The sequence below is a fragment of the Phalangium opilio genome, unplaced genomic scaffold, assembly GCF_054372755.1.
Source record: "Phalangium opilio isolate 3A_F unplaced genomic scaffold, DU_Popi_V2 ptg000091l_1, whole genome shotgun sequence".
Lineage (NCBI taxonomy): Eukaryota > Metazoa > Arthropoda > Arachnida > Opiliones > Phalangiidae > Phalangium > Phalangium opilio.
The window spans coordinates 648,698-666,146 of NW_028324196.1; the positions used below are offsets into that span (position 1 = coordinate 648,698).

At 37.8% G+C, this 17,449-nt stretch overlaps 1 protein-coding gene across 1 annotated transcript; it reads left to right on the forward strand.

Moving 5' to 3' along the window:
• The first annotated feature begins 3,724 nt into the window (after positions 1–3,724).
• LOC149644046 (uncharacterized) lies at positions 3,725–5,074 on the forward strand. Its single transcript, XM_089850472.1, has 2 exons — positions 3,725–4,480; positions 4,560–5,074. Exons 1-2 carry the CDS (start codon positions 4,193–4,195, stop codon positions 5,067–5,069), a joined length of 798 nt encoding a protein of 265 aa, XP_089706598.1. The 5' UTR covers positions 3,725–4,192; the 3' UTR covers positions 5,070–5,074.
• The last annotated feature ends 12,375 nt before the right edge of the window (positions 5,075–17,449 follow it).

Below are 17,449 nucleotides of genomic sequence, written 5' to 3' on the forward strand. Positions count from 1 at the left end.
TTATTTGTCTCACTCCTGTGTTTCACTGGAATTTTTCGTTGCTTTTCTTTATCAGTTTGAATCTTAACGTTAAAGGTCAACGTCTTTTCAGTCTGTGCTTCTATGTTCTGGGAATGTTTTTTGTGCAGTTGACTTACTATCGGTAAACCAATGGTAGTTTCAGTTGATCGAATCTTATGTGCTAAACCTTCTAAACTAACAGCAGAACTCTTTAAAGTAACAATTTAATTAGACTACTATTTATTTAGAGAGCTCAATATTTCATACTTACTATGCTACGATTTCGCTTACGCGGTGAATTTTCGTCGATGTTTCCAAACAAAGTAGGCACCGCAGACTTATTGAGCCTTCCAAATGATGGGACCATTTGCTTCTCTACATTTAGAATAGCTAGGGCTTCCCTGTTTCTTTCAAACGCATCATCATGAAAGTGTAGCGAACATATCTTAGATGTTTTGATTCTTGTAGTCCCATGTTTTTAATCCACTGTACCCTTAACGCATCATTTTTAGGAGTGTAATGAAATGTAATTCCCTCCGAAAAACTATCACTTAAACAATTAGGCGCTACACAACGACATTTTGGGGATTTTTTCTTATACATATTAATAACACCGCTTATTATTATTGTTGTTGTTGAGGAGGGTACGCGCCCTAGCACCGATGCCAAAGGCATATTGTGCATCCTCATATTCAGGCCTTGAATAGGCCCGTAGCTGCAGCGTAGCGAAGAATTCGCTCCACCGTAATAGAGGAGACCCTCGAGGGTTCCAAAGTATGTGAATCAAAATATTCTAGTCTAAGCGAGGCGAAGCAGTCGCACTCGCAAAGTACGTGAGCGGATGTTTCTTCCTTCTCCTGACACGACCTACAGAGAGGGTCGTCGGCAAGACCCATCAGATGGAGGTGCCTATTAAGCCGACAGTGCCCGGTCAAAAGACCGGTGGCCAGCCTAATATCCCATCTGCTGAGCGAAATTAGGTCTCTGGCACGAGACCTGCAGGGACCATTGACAAAAAGTTTAGTCTGTCTCTGGCCCTCCATGTTATGCCAGAGCTGGTTTTGTATGACAGTCAACCTGTCATGCAGACACCGTTTGACGTGCCTGTAGGGGATGGGGACGGCCGGCTCCGGCCCCAAGAGCTTGGCCTCCGCACCCCTTTTCGCAAATCTATCGGCTTGCTCATTGCCATGATATCCGCTATGCCCTGGCACCCAGTACAACAGAACCCTGTTGCAGGATGCCAGTCGCGCTAGCAGATCAAGGCAGCTGCGCACCAGTTGAGAGGTAATCTCACACTGGTTCAGCGCATTCAAGGCGGCCTGACTGTCAGAGTAAATTCTCACAGTCCGTCCGGTATACCCTTTGTTAATACAGTAATCTGCGCAATAACAGATCGCGGCAATTTCCGCCTGGAACACACTAGCAAAGGTGCCCAGGCATGCAGAAAAACCGACCCTTGTGGAATAACACCGCTTAGTCCTTGGTTTGATCACAAAATAAAAACACTGTCTATTGCGGCAGCGGTATTGCCTATAGTGGTAAGTTTTACACTTGCAGAAAACTTACGTAAGATTAACTGTTCATTTTACGAAAACACGTTTAAACTTTCCAAAATATAATTTATCACTAATTAAGAGTACAAGACGGCCATCACGCCAACCGTATATTTTTAAAAAGGATACTGGCTGCACTGGCAGTCTAGCACTATCAGTAGGAGGCGAGATACTAACTGGTGGGAAAATATGGAAAGAAAAGTACCAATTTTACTACTATCAGAGCGGTCAAAATCCCTAAGCTATGACGTTAGACAGCAGAGACAAATTCAATTCTATTTGGCGGCAATTTTAGCACCTCTTTTTTTATCAATATTTGAAGTTAATTTTTTAATATTTAGAGGTGGATTTTTGGCGAAATTTTTTTTTATTCTGAATGAGGACGTTGAAATCTATAGAAATGTATGATTTCTATAGAAATTTAAGAAGTCGTAAAAATGTCTTTACTTACTCTTTAAAGAAAAAATTGCTTTTACTTCAAATATATTATTTGAAGTACCGTACATTTGGCAAAAGGCGATACAGCAACAAACGGTGGTGGGTACACCCAGTATGGTGAAACCGTAAACGGGAAGGTGATTATGAAACAGAAGTAAGTACATGATTTGTTTAGCATAGGCCTTGGCTTTGTTAATGTAAACAGACAGAATAGAAACAAATAGGTGTTTATATTTTCTACGTAGATGAAAACCATGAGGAGAACGGATCACTACAAATTTGCCAATTATACACGTATGTCCCCTTCAAAATTTGATAAATTACTTAAATTACTCGAAAAAAGACTGCAAAAATATCCAGTGTCACGTGAACCACTTCCACCAGGGTTAAGATTGGCGTTAACCTTAAGGTAAAGTAAACGTTCGCAGTTCTGTTTTCTTTTAACTTATTGGTGGCTATTGGCAACGTTAGATTTCTAGCAACTAGAAACAACCTCGCATCCATGTCATATTCGTTTCGTGTTGGGAAAACAACAGCACATACCATAATTAAAGAAACGCGAGGGGCTAGTCATTCGCCAAAATTTTGTACACCTGATTACTGATTTCTGAATTTTTATATGAATTCCTATGATTACTGGACGAATTCCTTGATTTCTGTGATTACGATTAATTTCGGTGATTTCCATAATCATTACACTGATTTACCGTTATTGCCGCGGATTACTTGTGATTTCCATTTGAATTCCAATGAATTCCGGTGACTATTTGGTGAATGCCGTGATTACCACTGGATTCCTCGTGAATTTCGATGAATACAGTGATTATTTCTATTTCAACTGATTATGATTTTTATTTTGGATTATCGAATTCCTCCATTGATTATGCGTGATTATTTCACGAAAGGCGTGACTACCGAGGTGATTACAAAAGATTACTAGTAAATCATGTGATTATTTCGAATTTTCTCAAGATTTCACGTGATTTCCAGTGATTATCGGATATTTCTGATTACCTTTGATTACCGGCAGAAATGATTTTGATTACCGATGATTTTCAAAGAATTCTAGAAATCAAGTAATCGATTTCTGCGGTTTTGTACACCTGATTATTCAAGTGACTAACCCCTCGAAGAAACGCGCTTGGCAATATGGGATGTTTTATAACCCATCTATATGCCACAGCTGACTACAGAAAAATGGTTTCGGTTGCCAAAGATTTTGAAGAAAAATGGAATTTCCCAAACTGCGTAGGAGCAGTGGACGGAAAGCACATAATGATTCTGCAACCAAACAAGACTGGAACTATGTATTACAATTACAAAGTAATGATAGAAATTTGAAAATAATTTCTGTGTAACGGAAAACATTTTTTACTTATTTTCAGGGATTTAATTCAATTGTGTTAATCAAAAGAAAATAGAAAATAACACAAAGTGTCTATCAGTCATTTTAGAGTGCCTTTGGCACTGCTTGACATGCTTTTTGAAGCGCATGCCATTTTCAAATAATTTAAGCCAATCAGGTTGTTCATCGAAGAGGTAATCGTTTCGGTAAAATCAGGTGTGCGCCGCCAAGCGGTCAACTGTAATAGCGGCGGAGGGTCGCGAAACTCGCGATACGTCGCATTAGCGTTCTACTTTCGAGATTTCGTCTGCTTTCAGTTCCTTCAGGTTGTTAACTTGTTACCGGCCAAGTTAAACGTTTTTAAGGTATTTATATTTGTAAAGTCGATAAAATTTAATGAACAAATGTCGTTAAATAAGTCTGGCTCGACCGACAAAGGAAGCGCGTTAAAATCACAATCAACCCAGTGCAACCTTTATTTACAAGACCTTTTTGAGGGTAAGGCCAAGGCTTCGCGAGCTAAACATAAACCTACTGTCAGTTCACTGACTCAGACTGAAATTATTGGAACTGTTATATCTCATACGGCTGGGAATAATTTAAATGCATTCGTGATTGCAAAGGAAAAAGCCCAAAATCAGAGAGAACTTTCAAAGAAGGTAAAACTGATCGACAAAGAAACATCAACAGTAGAGATACTTAAAGTTCCAAAACTGATGCAAGATGCCCCCGTTATACTTTACGATGTTGAAAGTTACATTTTAAATAAAAACTTAAGTTCCTTTCTGTTTGTAATATACTCATAAATATTACTCCATTATAATGAAATATTACATTTATAGATTACATTGAGATGAGATATAAGAAAAATTTCTATGGAAAATATGCCCATTTAGAAGTTACGTTAAAGAATTCTGCCTTGCCTGTTTCGCCATCAGTACATTATGCTGATACACCAGTTCGTCTCTTGTTTTCTGTTAATGGCACGCTGGCTGTACTGCGTTTATTCAAGAAGCCTGAAGAGATGAAATTCACCCTTTTGAATGATCAAACCACCAGCGTTCGTATCGATTTTGACATTGTAGACAGAAGTTTGCTCATCCTAGCTCCTAATCACGTATATTGCCCAGGGATATCAAAGGTAAGCTTTTACTTTTCAGGGTTTCTTTATACGCTTGTTCTTTATTTCAACTAATAATCAATATTTAATTATTTTAAAGGATGATTGCGGAAACCTAACTACTAAAAACTTGGAATCATTTATATACCCTTTCGAACGATTTCAATCTGTTGATTGCACCGTCTCGTTTGTTCCACCACAGAATGTCCCAAAAGTGAAATTAAAGCAAGGAGTGTATCAGTGCCAAAATTCCCGAGCTTTAAATAGGTATCTCAAAGACCAAAAGGAAAAGAAAGATGCAGTAAGCCCAAGACGAAAACTCAAAAGAACATCCGCTGATTCAAGGTGTACAATAGGTAATTTAACCCCAAAATCACGCGCGAAACGATTTAAACAAAATCGCATCCGGGTATACAATCAAAATAAGAAAATTAAAGAACTGGAAAAACTTTTGGATGATACACAACTTCAACTGGAAGGTGAACAAAATGGTCAAATGATCAAACTAGTTTCAGAGGTTACTCGTAAAGGTCAAAATGAGTTGGAAAACGTTTTTAAGGAAGCAACTTCTAAGAATAAATTACTTGGTAAGGAAATGAGAAAGGCGTAGGAGACCGATTCAATCCCTCTAGAAGAAAGAAATGATTTTTTAAAAGATCAAGTGAAGTGTACCAAAGGCTCAAAAGGTAACAGGTGGAGTGCGCTGACATTGCCCTAGCTGTCTTTTCGCGTTCACCCGCTGCTTACGAAGCTTTGGCATCGTTTGACATTTTGCAGCTTCCGAGTATTTCTACTTTGCGAGCAAAAGCGAGAGAAATACCATCTGATCAAGGAATTGATTTGAATTATTTAAGGACCGAAGCCCAAAGATTTGACGAATACATTAACAGTACGTACAAAGGGGAAACAAAGCCCAAAGAAGGAGTACTGATATTTGATGAGGTGAAAGTCATTGGAAAGCTCATTTGGAATTCTCGCGATGGAAAGTTTCTTGGCTGTACCTTACAACCGGAAGAATATCCCTCTTTGGATGACCTTTACCAAGATGTACCCATTTCTGAAGTTCTAGAAGTGGAATACGTCCTTCAATATTTGTGGAGATGCGTTTGCACGAACTTTGACATAGTCGGTCCTTACTTTATGACATCCAAACCAGTTTCCAACGCCTTGATGACGTCTACCCTTCAGAGAGCCATGTGGGCATTTCACACTGTTGGTCTTACCACAATTGGACTTGTATGTGATGGCGGAAGCAACAACATAGCTGCGTTAAGGCAAAGTCTGGGTGTGTGTCAATAGATTTCTCCATCAATGTTAAATTTAGAAATCCCTTTAATCCTTCATTATGGGTTTATTGGATTGTCCCAGTCATGAAATGAAGAATCTATTTAGTGCGCTAGAACATTCAACAGCCAAAGGAACCAGGTACTTTGTTAGAAACGGAATTCATTTCGGCTGGGATCAAATTGTTGATTTGAAGAAACGCGAAGATGCTCGTAGAGATGCGGATGAACTGTCGCAAGTTAAAGGTTTACTACAGTCGCATATAGATAGAAATTCGTGGACGAAGTTAAAAGTGACACCTGCTAAAATAATGCAGCAGCGTCCAGTTCTTGGAGAATTGTACAATTATGCCAATCCGAAGTTTGAAGATAAGCCTGAAGACGGAGATGCTGTAATGGAATGTTTTTTCTATCTAAAATCTTGCAACGAAATTTTTGAAGAGGGATTATTATGCCACAAGCGAGCCGATTCAATTGATTCTGCCCCAATTCAGTCTATGCTTAAGGGCCTGAGATATTTTGAAGATTGGGGCTAGTGAAGTTATCAGGTGCGATGACAATATTGGCCAGAATAAAAGTTTTTTAGCCTGGCAGACGTGGGAGCTTCTCCGTATCTCCGTTAATGGGTTTGTCGGATTGGTAACCGATTTTTGCAGTAGACACAGAAATGAATACATCTTCCCTGTCAGAATAAATGGATCTGCGATAGAAACTGTATTTAGTCAGATGAAGTATATTGCAGGTGGTAAACTGATGAGTACAAATTATAGAAGCGCAAAACGCTCTCTATCAATCAAAGCTTGCACTAAAACCTCGCAAAATTGTGAAGCCTCCTATCGAAAGGTTGGGTTAGATATTCTTTATGATGGTGAAAATAGTAATAAATAGTAAAAAAACAAAACAAATTCAAAATAATTAGTAATAAATAGTTAAAAAAACCTAACTGAAAATAAATAGTAACAAATGAAAATAACAAATAAAATGACAATAAACATTTTCTTTAGATAGTAATAATAGACTTCTTGCAAATGTTAACAAAAGTTTACTTCAACCAAAGTTGTGTTTACAGCACTTATGTTTTTAAAAGAAGCACATCAAAATTTAATAAATAAAATCTTTGGCTAATTTTCTTTTGACGATCCTTCCTCTACGTGTTGATCTTAAGGGGGAGACGCAAGGTTTTGGCTTAGAAGTTGGAAAAGTTTCATCTGCAAGTTTGGAAAGCGTAGGGTTGGCAGTGTGGTTTTGAACAGATTCCTCTATCACTTTGTTATCACAGGTTTTTTGTTTTTTAGGGTTGTTATTGCTTGCTATCATTACTTCCTCGCCACAGTTTGGTTTTTTACGATTATTACTGCTTGCTACTATCACTTTTTTTATCACAATTTTGCTTTTTAGGATAATTCTTGCTTGCTACTATCATTTTTTATCACATTGTTTTTGTGTTTCTGTTTTGCTTTTTACTATCACTTTTTTATCACTTATTTTCGGCAACACTTTGGAAGAGTTTTCAGCCCTGTTTTTCTGGATAACTTTTTCCCCGCTATTTTTAAACTCTAATATTGAATAGGTTTTTTTAGCTACTGTGGTTTAATTTTTCGTGATGTTATACAGCTTGCAGCGTAACGTTTGGCCACCTTTACTTCTCTTGCCTCTTATTTCATTTCGTCTACTGATTTGTCCCCTGACCATGTCTGCAATTTTAGCATGGCCAATTTTTCGTTGCCAAATGACTCTCAACTTTTCTAAGTCTTCGCGTTTAAAACCTTGTTGCATAACAGCCGGGATAGTTATTACCACTTCATGGAACAATTGTTTCAATCTCTCGTCACTAGTGGCACGGGCCATGGTTTTCAATACAATTAATTAGGTCAGTTATTAACATAATAGGTCAATATTCTAACATTAATTCTCAATAAATTACTTACAAATGCTTTTTGAGGGAATATTGCTGAGCATCCACTTCTTGTATTCTGCGACAAAAATTCTGCTAATTTCAGTTACATACGGAATTAAAACTGTAGCTGGTAAAAACATGCCCTCGCTATTCAGCATAACTAACGAAGGTGTCATATCTGTTGGTAGGAGCTCGGTGTTTCTGACACTCAAACTCATTTTGTATAACAAATGAGCTTCGTCTCTTTGTTTTTGTGTTAAAGGCTTCTTTCCTCTTTTCAATTTGGCGTGAATTTGCATATTCCTTTTGTTTACTTTCCAAATTTCTCCTAACGTACCACCTCCAAGTCTATTTATCGTGTAAAGGCGATCAGTCTTAATATGTCTTAAAGAAGATTTTTTAACTTCAATCTCTTTTGGATCCATTTTTCCACCGTCCACACAAGATTGGGAAATATGAGGATTAAATCCAGGCCCTTCTTTTTGCCTTCTAACTATTGCCAATTCATCGATGATTCGGAAATTGAGCCAATGAACAACTGCGCTTAGCGATTCTTGATTAAAATTACTCAAATATAGTGGATTTGTCGCAAGAAGTTCTCCAACTTTGAAGCTGTTAGCCCAAAGGAATTGAGATGTTCCGTTTTTTTCTTTTTCATACTTGTTCTTTAGAAGAGAGTAATTCTTGTACAAATTATCCACTAATGTTTCTAATTTCCCAGTGTTTTTTAGTTGTTCAATTATGTTCTTGTGATCATCATTTATTTTAAATAAATCGTCCTTATATTCGTTTAATAAGGTTTTCAAACTTATGTCGTGAGTGGCCATAATAACTAAATTAATTTTGATTAGTAAGAAATTAAATTTATATTAGGCCAAATTTCAAAATCAATTTATTACTTACCATTACTTGTCAAAGTTTTCAATAAGCCTGCTAAGCCTTAACCAAATTGCCTGACCGTAGCAGACGCAACTGAGCCAGCTACGCTCTGGTTGACTTCGCGACCCGATTAAAAAAACGCGGGACTATTTCTCTCGTGCGTATTAGCACAAAAATTCGTTTTGAGTGAATAGGCAAGGGGGGTTGGAAGTGTTTTTGATAATATTTGACCCCCTTCAAAATGGACGTCGCTGGTGGGGCTTCCTGATAGACACTTTGTGTTATTTTCTATTTTCTTTTGTGTTAATGGCAGCCGTGGATGCTAACTACAGGTTTTTGGTAGTTGACGTGGGAGGGTATGGTTCGCTTTCGGATGGCGGTATATTTAAAACATCATCATTTGGGCAGGCAGTGCAAAATAATACTGCCCTCAAAGACTTTGCCCAACTCTGATGCTTCTTTACCCCATGTTTTATTGGGTGACGAAGCCTTTCAACTTTTGCCAAACTTCTTGCGTCCCTTTCCAAGAGCTGAACTAGAAGATCCACGCAGAGTTTTCAACTACAGGCTAAGCAGAGCTAGACGAACTAGTGACAATGTGTTTGGCATATTGGTATCACGGTTCAGGGTCTTCAAACAGCCCCTCTGTTTTAAACCCAAAAATGTTGACACTATTGTTAAAGCTTGCGTTGTCATGCACAATTTTTTAATGATGGAGGAAGATGTATCGGAGGTAAAGATTTACTGTCCTTCTGATTTTGCTGAATCAATAAGAGCTGATGGGACCATCAAAGAAGGAGAATGGCACGCATTTTGCAAAGACAGTCCTGCGTTGGGGATACAAAGTGGAAGGTACACCACGGCTCGCAACTTCAGCATGAATGCTGCAGCTATCAGAAATCAATTCACCAAGTACTTCTACAGTCAAGGAGAAGTACCATGGCAATGGGAGATAACTGGCGTGAAAAGGCCCAATTACAAATAACTTAAAACATTGTTACGCATAATCTCATATGAAAATATTTTTCTTAGTAAAAATAAAACATTTGAACATATTTTTGTCGTTTAAAATTACTGTTTAATGCAAAACGTTACTACGAAAGCATGGTCATGTTTTGATGATGGTGCTGTACAATGATATCACATTATAAACGGTCAATAATTCACTTACAAGTATTTCAATTTTTAAAATGTATTGTACTATGTTTCCTTCGCTTTCAAGAGCTGGTGTTTCACTATGTTTAGAACTTTCCCCTTCTGGCTCAAAGTTGGATGATGTTCTAAATTAAAATTAATCAATATCATATACCTGTCTAATATGCATTAGAATTTAAAATTAAAACATTAGCATACTCTCTTCTTTACACCACATCCTTCATAAATAGCATTTGTTTAAAGAAAATCCACTTTATGACTTCTAACTGGTTATCATCAGTTCCTTGTCCACTACAAGTAATTGAGATTGTGTTGTAAACACCACGAAAATGATCAACAAGGTTCTTCCACATCTTTTTACATTCATCCTCTTAATGAGTTTAGTAAGTTGAATATTGTAATAAACAAATATCTAAAACCGATAAATACTCACTGGATAAATTCAAAGCCTGTGAAACTTCTAACCACATCATATCTTTAGTATCCCGATTCCGATATTCCTCGGATCGGCGATCCCATATGGCTTTTCTAACTTCAATTAGTTGAATTAGTTTTTCTTTTAGGTCATTTTCAGTCTTCTAGGTGCAGCGCCTAATCAGATGTTCTCTGAATGCATCTCCATGCCTGTTACTAAACACGGTGCATGGGGTATACAAATTAGGCCACGTCATATGCGAAGCCCCCACTTTATCTTTCAGAATCGACTCCCCTCTGCGTATGATTACCTTCACGACCGTAGACCAGGGATCACATGTAAATTGGCTCAATTAGCGATTGGATCGCCAACTTAGAGAATTATTATCAAATAAACCTTCAAGAAAGCTCTGCTCTGATTGGTTTGTCTATTCGATATCCCGTTGAGACTTGAGAATCTTCATATATCTCAATGAATATTCTATCGCTTAAGCCAAGGTGATTGTTTCTGATTAGTTTATACTTCATCAGTACATTATGGAAATATTCATGAGAATATTACTAAATTGAAGAATTTCTTTATAAAACCAAGAACGAATTCAGGATACCTTCAAGAACGTGGAATGGTAAGATGATGGATGGTGCCGTGAAGTCATACTTCTTTCGAAAACCGTTACCGCCTTCGTTCTAGGTAAAGCCTTAAAATCCGCTTTTAGCGGCATCGGTGGGTTATAAACCAATTAAAGTGCCTATTATCATATTCAACTTCTCGGGCCTTAAGTCTTGGCATTACTCGCCAAAGTTTGAGAAATCCGTTGTACTGACTTTGCCTCTGGTAGAAAGTGGTTGCTTAGCAACTAACGACTCGAGTTCCCACAAAGGTCGACACGTCATCGATCCCGAAAAAAGATTTCCTCTCAAGGAAGGTAGGACCATTATCTTTGCTCTGATTCCTTCGCTACTTTGAAAAACTTTATAACTTTATTGATTTTAACGGGTTTCAATATTCACTCATGCCACAAATTACAAGTAACATACGAAAACGAAACCCCGAAAAACAAGTTCAAACACGCAAAGGGTTTTCTCAGGATTTCCTTCAATTTATTCTAGTGACTGCTCGCTTTGCGCAAGGCGGGATCCCCAAAAGCTAAATTCTACACGCATTAAGAATACTGCGAAGTGGCTCTGTCGGAGAACGGGGCTACTTGAGAAGAGACCAAAATACATTCTAAAATATTTCATTCTTTCGCAATTGGTTCTCCTTCGAGACTGATTAAAAACTGATAATAATGCACGTCGAAACAGCAAAATACTACAAAGCAACCTTCATGGCAGTAAGTTTAAAGCATTTCATGATTTACTACTGTTCAAAGATAATGTTACTAGTGCAATGGCAAGGATTTCCTTGAACTACGAAAATTCACTAGATTATGTTCGCCCGTTGTCTTTCATACACTTCAGCTGAGCACGTTATTTTTTTACCAGTTATCGCCATTTGTTTATTTGAATGAACAAGGAGAGAAAACGGGCTACATGATTAAATTCTTGCATGTTCTACAAACACTCGACAATATCAAGTAATTTGCGTAGAGTTAGTGGTGCTTTTATGGTACTCATAATAACCAGAATCATGGAAATGTTTTTCAGCGTTACTCTTATCCCGAATGTAGACAAGTTTTGGGGAGCGAAAGTTAGTAATTCGTGGAATGGAATGCTAGGAATGATCGAAAGAAATGTACAATTAAAAATATATTCTGAACCAAGAATTCATTCTCGATACTAAGAATATGTTAGGCTTTAGCTTCCTAGAAATGAAATTTCATGGTTTTGTTGTATTTGTCATTTTAAGGTTTAATTTTCATGGAAATAATTAGGGCCTACTTGATTCGGTTTAGAATCTGAGTTTTGTCATATTCTTATAGCAATACGAGTTAGTTCTTGGTCAACTTCTTTCATTAATAATGGAGATAACGTTTCCAATACACAGGAGGCAGATTTCGCAATAACTCCTGTGTTCGAAACAAGTGATCGTTTCAATTCCATTCCATCTTCGCACCCATTTTGGACTTCGAGAATCAAAATATTATTCGGAACAAACCAATCAAATGAAAACGACATTTTCTCCGTGTTCGACATATGGGTAACTTGTCATTCCTAATTTTCATATAAAATTGTTATCAGTAAACCGGATCTAGCTTTCTATTGTAGATTAAACTCTCTCTAAAAATATGTTTCGCTTGATTTATAACTTTATCCATGTTGAAACAGTGGACTAAAGTTTTTGATATTTAATATATCTAGATAATTGTGTGGTCCGTTGGTGTCGTTCTGCTGATTTACATGACGGGCAAACTAAACTCTAAATACGGCAAAGTCAAATCGGAACTGCCCTTCATGTTTTTGTTGCAATGCTTTCTGGGAACGAGTAAGAACTTTTAGAGAAGCGATATGCTCATTTCATAATTGAATTCAATTTCAATCTCAGGTCCCCAAAGTTTGAATTGTAGCGGAGTCTCTCGTTTCCTTTCGGTCTTTTGGAGTTTGGCGTCTTTCGTTCTATTGGTTTTTGTATCTTCGGAAATGACGTCACAGTATTCGAGCCAATCGGAAGCACTTCCCTTCGACACCATCGACGATGTATTTCACTTTCCCAATGCTAAACCTTTACTGATGAAAAACACGGCACAATTCAATTTCATTCAGGTTAATATAAGAGTTACGAGTTACTTTCTCATTCGGTTAATATACGTCCTTCATTGTTTTCATCTTAGGTGTTTTTCATTTTTATTTCTTTATTTTCGATTTAGCAAAATGCATTGAATAAAACGGCATATGCGGAAGTACTAAAGCGAGCAGATGCGAACCCGAATTCGTGTTACCAGACATACGGCACTTTAACGGAAAACGATGACATTCATTCGGGAATTGAATATCGACAAAGTTTTCTTTTTGCAGCGGAAATGCTACACTGGAATATAATCAAGGCCCGGTACACAAAGACTGGAAGCTGTAAATTGAAAGTAATCCAGCAGCCTTTAACAATAAGCTACGCGGTGTTGTATTTCAAGAAAAACACTTCGCAAACGCTAATCAAGACCGTCAACAGAAGGTTAGTGTCTCCTTCGAAGTTGTATGTTTATGGTGGAAATAATTTAATCATATTTGTCAGGCTGCGCAAATTGACCGAGGGCGATTGCTTGATGGATCTGAACCCGTCTTTGAAGAACGAAATGCATCCATGTCAGAAAATTGAAACCCCGGACTCGTTCGTCGTCATCAACGTCTCCGCTTTCATGGTCATTTTCCGCGTCTGTCTCTACGGATTCTCCGCGTCTCTCGTCACCCTCGTTCTCGAAATATACGTTGACATGTTGCAAGTTAACATGGTAGCGCCTTAGCTTATCGGTGTCATATCTTTAGACCGACATCACTCCTTCAAAAGAAAGTATACCAAAAAGAACAGTGTCTGCAAAACCATATCCATCACTTACAGAATCGCTTTCAAACCATTACCGAATATTTTCAACTACTGCAAGAAATGTAATTTGGCCCTACATGGTCCCCCACAGAAGTACAACGAAAAGAAATTTAATTTTAGTTGACCAAAGCATCAACAACAATCGCGTTCGCAACAAAAGAAAACCGTTTTTATTTTTGCGCCCAACGCTAGATGGCGTAAAAATATTGGGGAGCATAACAAGAGAGTTTAACTCCTCCTTCGTTTCGTCTTCGTCACACCGCTTATTGGACGGCGTCGAAAACCCCACCTTAATTTTCACCCTCAGCTATCAGTCAACTCTAGCTTTAGAATATGTATACAGCACGCAAACAGAACGGAAATCACAGAGCTAGTCGTAGCCCAGTGGTAAATCGCTCGACAATATTTTCCTCGTGGATTGTTTTAAAACCGAGGCTCGCGCGTTCGAGCCTACCTTGAAATTTTGGTTAAAAATTTATATTTATTTTAAGCTATTTAATTCATTTACAAAATATTATTTTAAATTATATAAATTATTTATTTTAAATAATATGAAAAAATAATATTTTAAATAATATGAAAAAATAATATTTTAAATAGTAATTTGAAATATAACTTTAAGGTTTCGATTTCGCTAAAATATACGAGATGTGGCGCAAAAATAGTAATGGTCCTCTTGGGAGCTTTGTTCATTCTCCGCGTCTTTTATCACTCTCGTTCTTGAAATATGCGTTCAAATGTTGAAAAGTAACACGGTAGCACCTTAGCTTATAGAAAATATTTTAAACCACAAGATGTAATTCGACAGCTTCATGGTCCACCACAGAAAATCATACGAGAAAAAGAATTTCATTGAAGGTCCTTCAACTCAATTGATAAGAAGTTCAGAGAGTGACAAAAGGGGAAAGAAACAAGAAGGGATCTAAGCATAACACTTCAGTCAAACTAGGGTGTACTGGCGTATCTAGTCTTTCCGGTGTATTGTATTGGACTATTTGTATCACTAAAAGTAATTTGAATAAAGAATTACTTCGTAAATATTAAGCGATTTTATTATCACAAACTATGATGATACTTTTATGCCTAGCTTTTCAAAAGGATACCGCTTGTTATTGTAACGCACTGGGGACTTCTAGCTGACACGAGATGACCAATTCAAAGAAATCGATAAGATATGTCGCTACTTTATCATCGACAACCCGAGAAATGAAAAGCCATTATTTATGCTCTGTTTCCTTCAGAACTGAAGAAAACAATATTTTTCACTCATGCCTCAAATTAAAACTAAAACTTGTAGGCTGGGAAAATTAAGGCCCGTTCAGATTACCCAATTTTAGTCAGCTGACAAACCATAGACCAAGGTCAATAATATCAGAAGTAATATAAGAAACTTCCCTACATATTACCTCTTATATTCATTGAGGAACAACCATCAAAACTTAATAATCAACTCGTGTTAAAAATGGCCAAGGCCCGAAATCGTTTTTCAGGTTTTCGGCGACAAATAAATAACGGCTGGTACTCTCTCTCGAGCTTGAAGTAAAAACGACACGTGTCTCATGACGTAATAGTTTCGCCTATTGTGATTGGTTTGCTCCCTCTCTGACCTTATTCGGCCCGATTCAATTCGCCTATCTACCCGATTAAAATCAGAGCTTCGACCTGACAATAGTACGGTTGGGTGAGACGTTCATATTACCTGACAATAGTACGTTTGGGTGAAACGTTCATATTACCTGACAATCTAACCTGACTGGTCAGTTCGGCTTTGTCAGATGGCTAAAGTTGGTTAATCTGAACGGGCCTTAAGGTGAAACACGCGAAGAGTTTCCCAAGACTTGCCCTTATTAAATGTTTGCCTGAGTGCACGCGCGGTTTTTGAGTATCGATCCACGCAATTTAATTTAAACTCACAATCAAATTGGTACTGCAGTTAAACATCTACTAGAGAACGCGAACTTGAGAACGGAAAGAAATAACTTAGTTTATGATAAAATGCTTAATACGTTTGCAATTTCGGAATTCTTCCTTTCATAACTGCACCAAGTACAATGAAAAACTGAGAACTCATTTACGAATAGTATCGAGTTCAAAACCAACCATTCGGCCCCTTTAAATGAAGTAAGTCTTAAACATTTAATTGTGAAGCACTGTGTTAGAAGCTCAAAAACTAGCGACACCATAAACTGGTTGTTTAGCAACTAACGAGTCGAGTTCCCACAAAAGTCGACACGTCATCGATCCCGAAATAAGATTTCCATATAAAGGAAGATCGGTCCATTATCCTTGCTCTGATTCCTTCGCTTCTTTGGAAAACTTTATTACTTTCTTGGTGTCAATATTCACAAGTATCGTAACAAAGCTCCGAAAAACGATTTCAAACATCGAAAGGGTTTTCTCAGCATTTTCGTTCAAATTGTTTTCGTGCGTGGTCGCTTTGTGCGAATGGCGATTCCCAAAAGCTAAATTCGACACGCATTAAGAATACTGCGCGGTTACAATGTCGAAGTACGGCGCAACTTAAGAAGAGACCAAAATACTTCAATACATTCTAAAGCATTCTTTTTTCTTTCGCGATTGGTTCGCCAACAACACTGCGTCGATTACAGTGACAAATTGAAAAGAAATAATGACGCACGACGAAACAGCAAAATACTACAAAGCTCCCTTCATGGCAGTAAGTTTTAAGCATTTCATGATTTGCTACTGTTCAAAGATAATGTTACTAGTCCAATCGCGAGGACTTTGTACACTTCAGCTGAGTACGTTATATTTTTTGCCAGTTACCGCCATTTGTTAGCTTGACTGAAGAAGAAGGAAAAACTGGCTTCATGATTAAATTTCTGCGTGTTTTACAAATATTTGACAATATCAAGTAATTACAAGTTGGGAAACCGAAATAAACCTCTCCGAGTCTAGACGAAGGCTATCTACCCAATTCGTTATTCTTAATTAAATAGATATTATTTTAATTGGCAGTAGTTTATCTTAATTCAAATAGCTATTGTTAATGTTTGACTTTTAGCGTATGCCTCTTTAACAATTTTTGCAAATTTATTGTATAAAAGCCTGCCGATTCCCAATAGTATACGTGTTAAGAAAACCAGAAATTGCGTGAACCTTTGGTGGAAGCCCTGTCATTTTGAGGTTAGACCAGAAGTGGGATGAGACTAGAAGTACTGAGCTAACCAAATTCTTCACTCGGCGAAAATGAATATTCTTGATAAGACACCAACGGTTGGCCCTCTAGTAGCGGTTTCGGGATTTCCCCTCCAAAACGTGGGACGCTCGCGGTGGTAGACGGCTGAACTAGATTCAAGCACCAAGAAATTTTTTTGGAACTCGACCAATTTTTTAAGCTTTTTGCCCATAGCAAAAGCTTCATACGGAGACCCCTGGAAGCAGGCTGGCTGTTTCGCGTTCGCGTACATTTTCGTAAATTTAAATTACGCGGCAGAACTCGCCTGAATTTGATTCTCCACCGCACTAGCGACATCTATACTAAATTCGATCATATTTTCGACGAGAAAATGCTCGGAACACGGGCCACTTAACTAAGTAGTTTAGTGGCCCGTGCTCGGAGGTAGCGGGATTCGAACTGACGTTGGCGGTGTGGGATGCGGATACTTTACGTCTGCGCCACTACGGATTGTTGTTAAACTATCGATATTTTTCCCATACTTTTCCACGCCTTTGCTTATTGGTAGCGGGAATCGTTGACGTTACCGGTGTGAATATCCCTAATTTCGGGTTTTGTTAAAGACAATATCGCACTGCAAAAAGCGTTAATATGCCTTGGGGCATATCTTGTTTCTCTCTAGCGTAGGCGCGATTGAAGCGGCGTAAAATCCTCAAATTTGCTCACTAATGCCAGGATCTATTAT

What these genes read in the sequence shown, in the direction of transcription:
- LOC149644046 (XM_089850472.1), top strand. Translation starts at nt 4,193, where the DNA reads ATGAGATATAAGAAAAATTTCTATGGAAAATATGCCCATTTAGAAGTT. An exon ending in ATTGCCCAGGGATATCAAAG is followed by an intron (nt 4,481 to 4,559) that starts GTAAGCTTTTAC and finishes ATTATTTTAAAG; the next exon opens with GATGATTGCGGAAACCTAAC.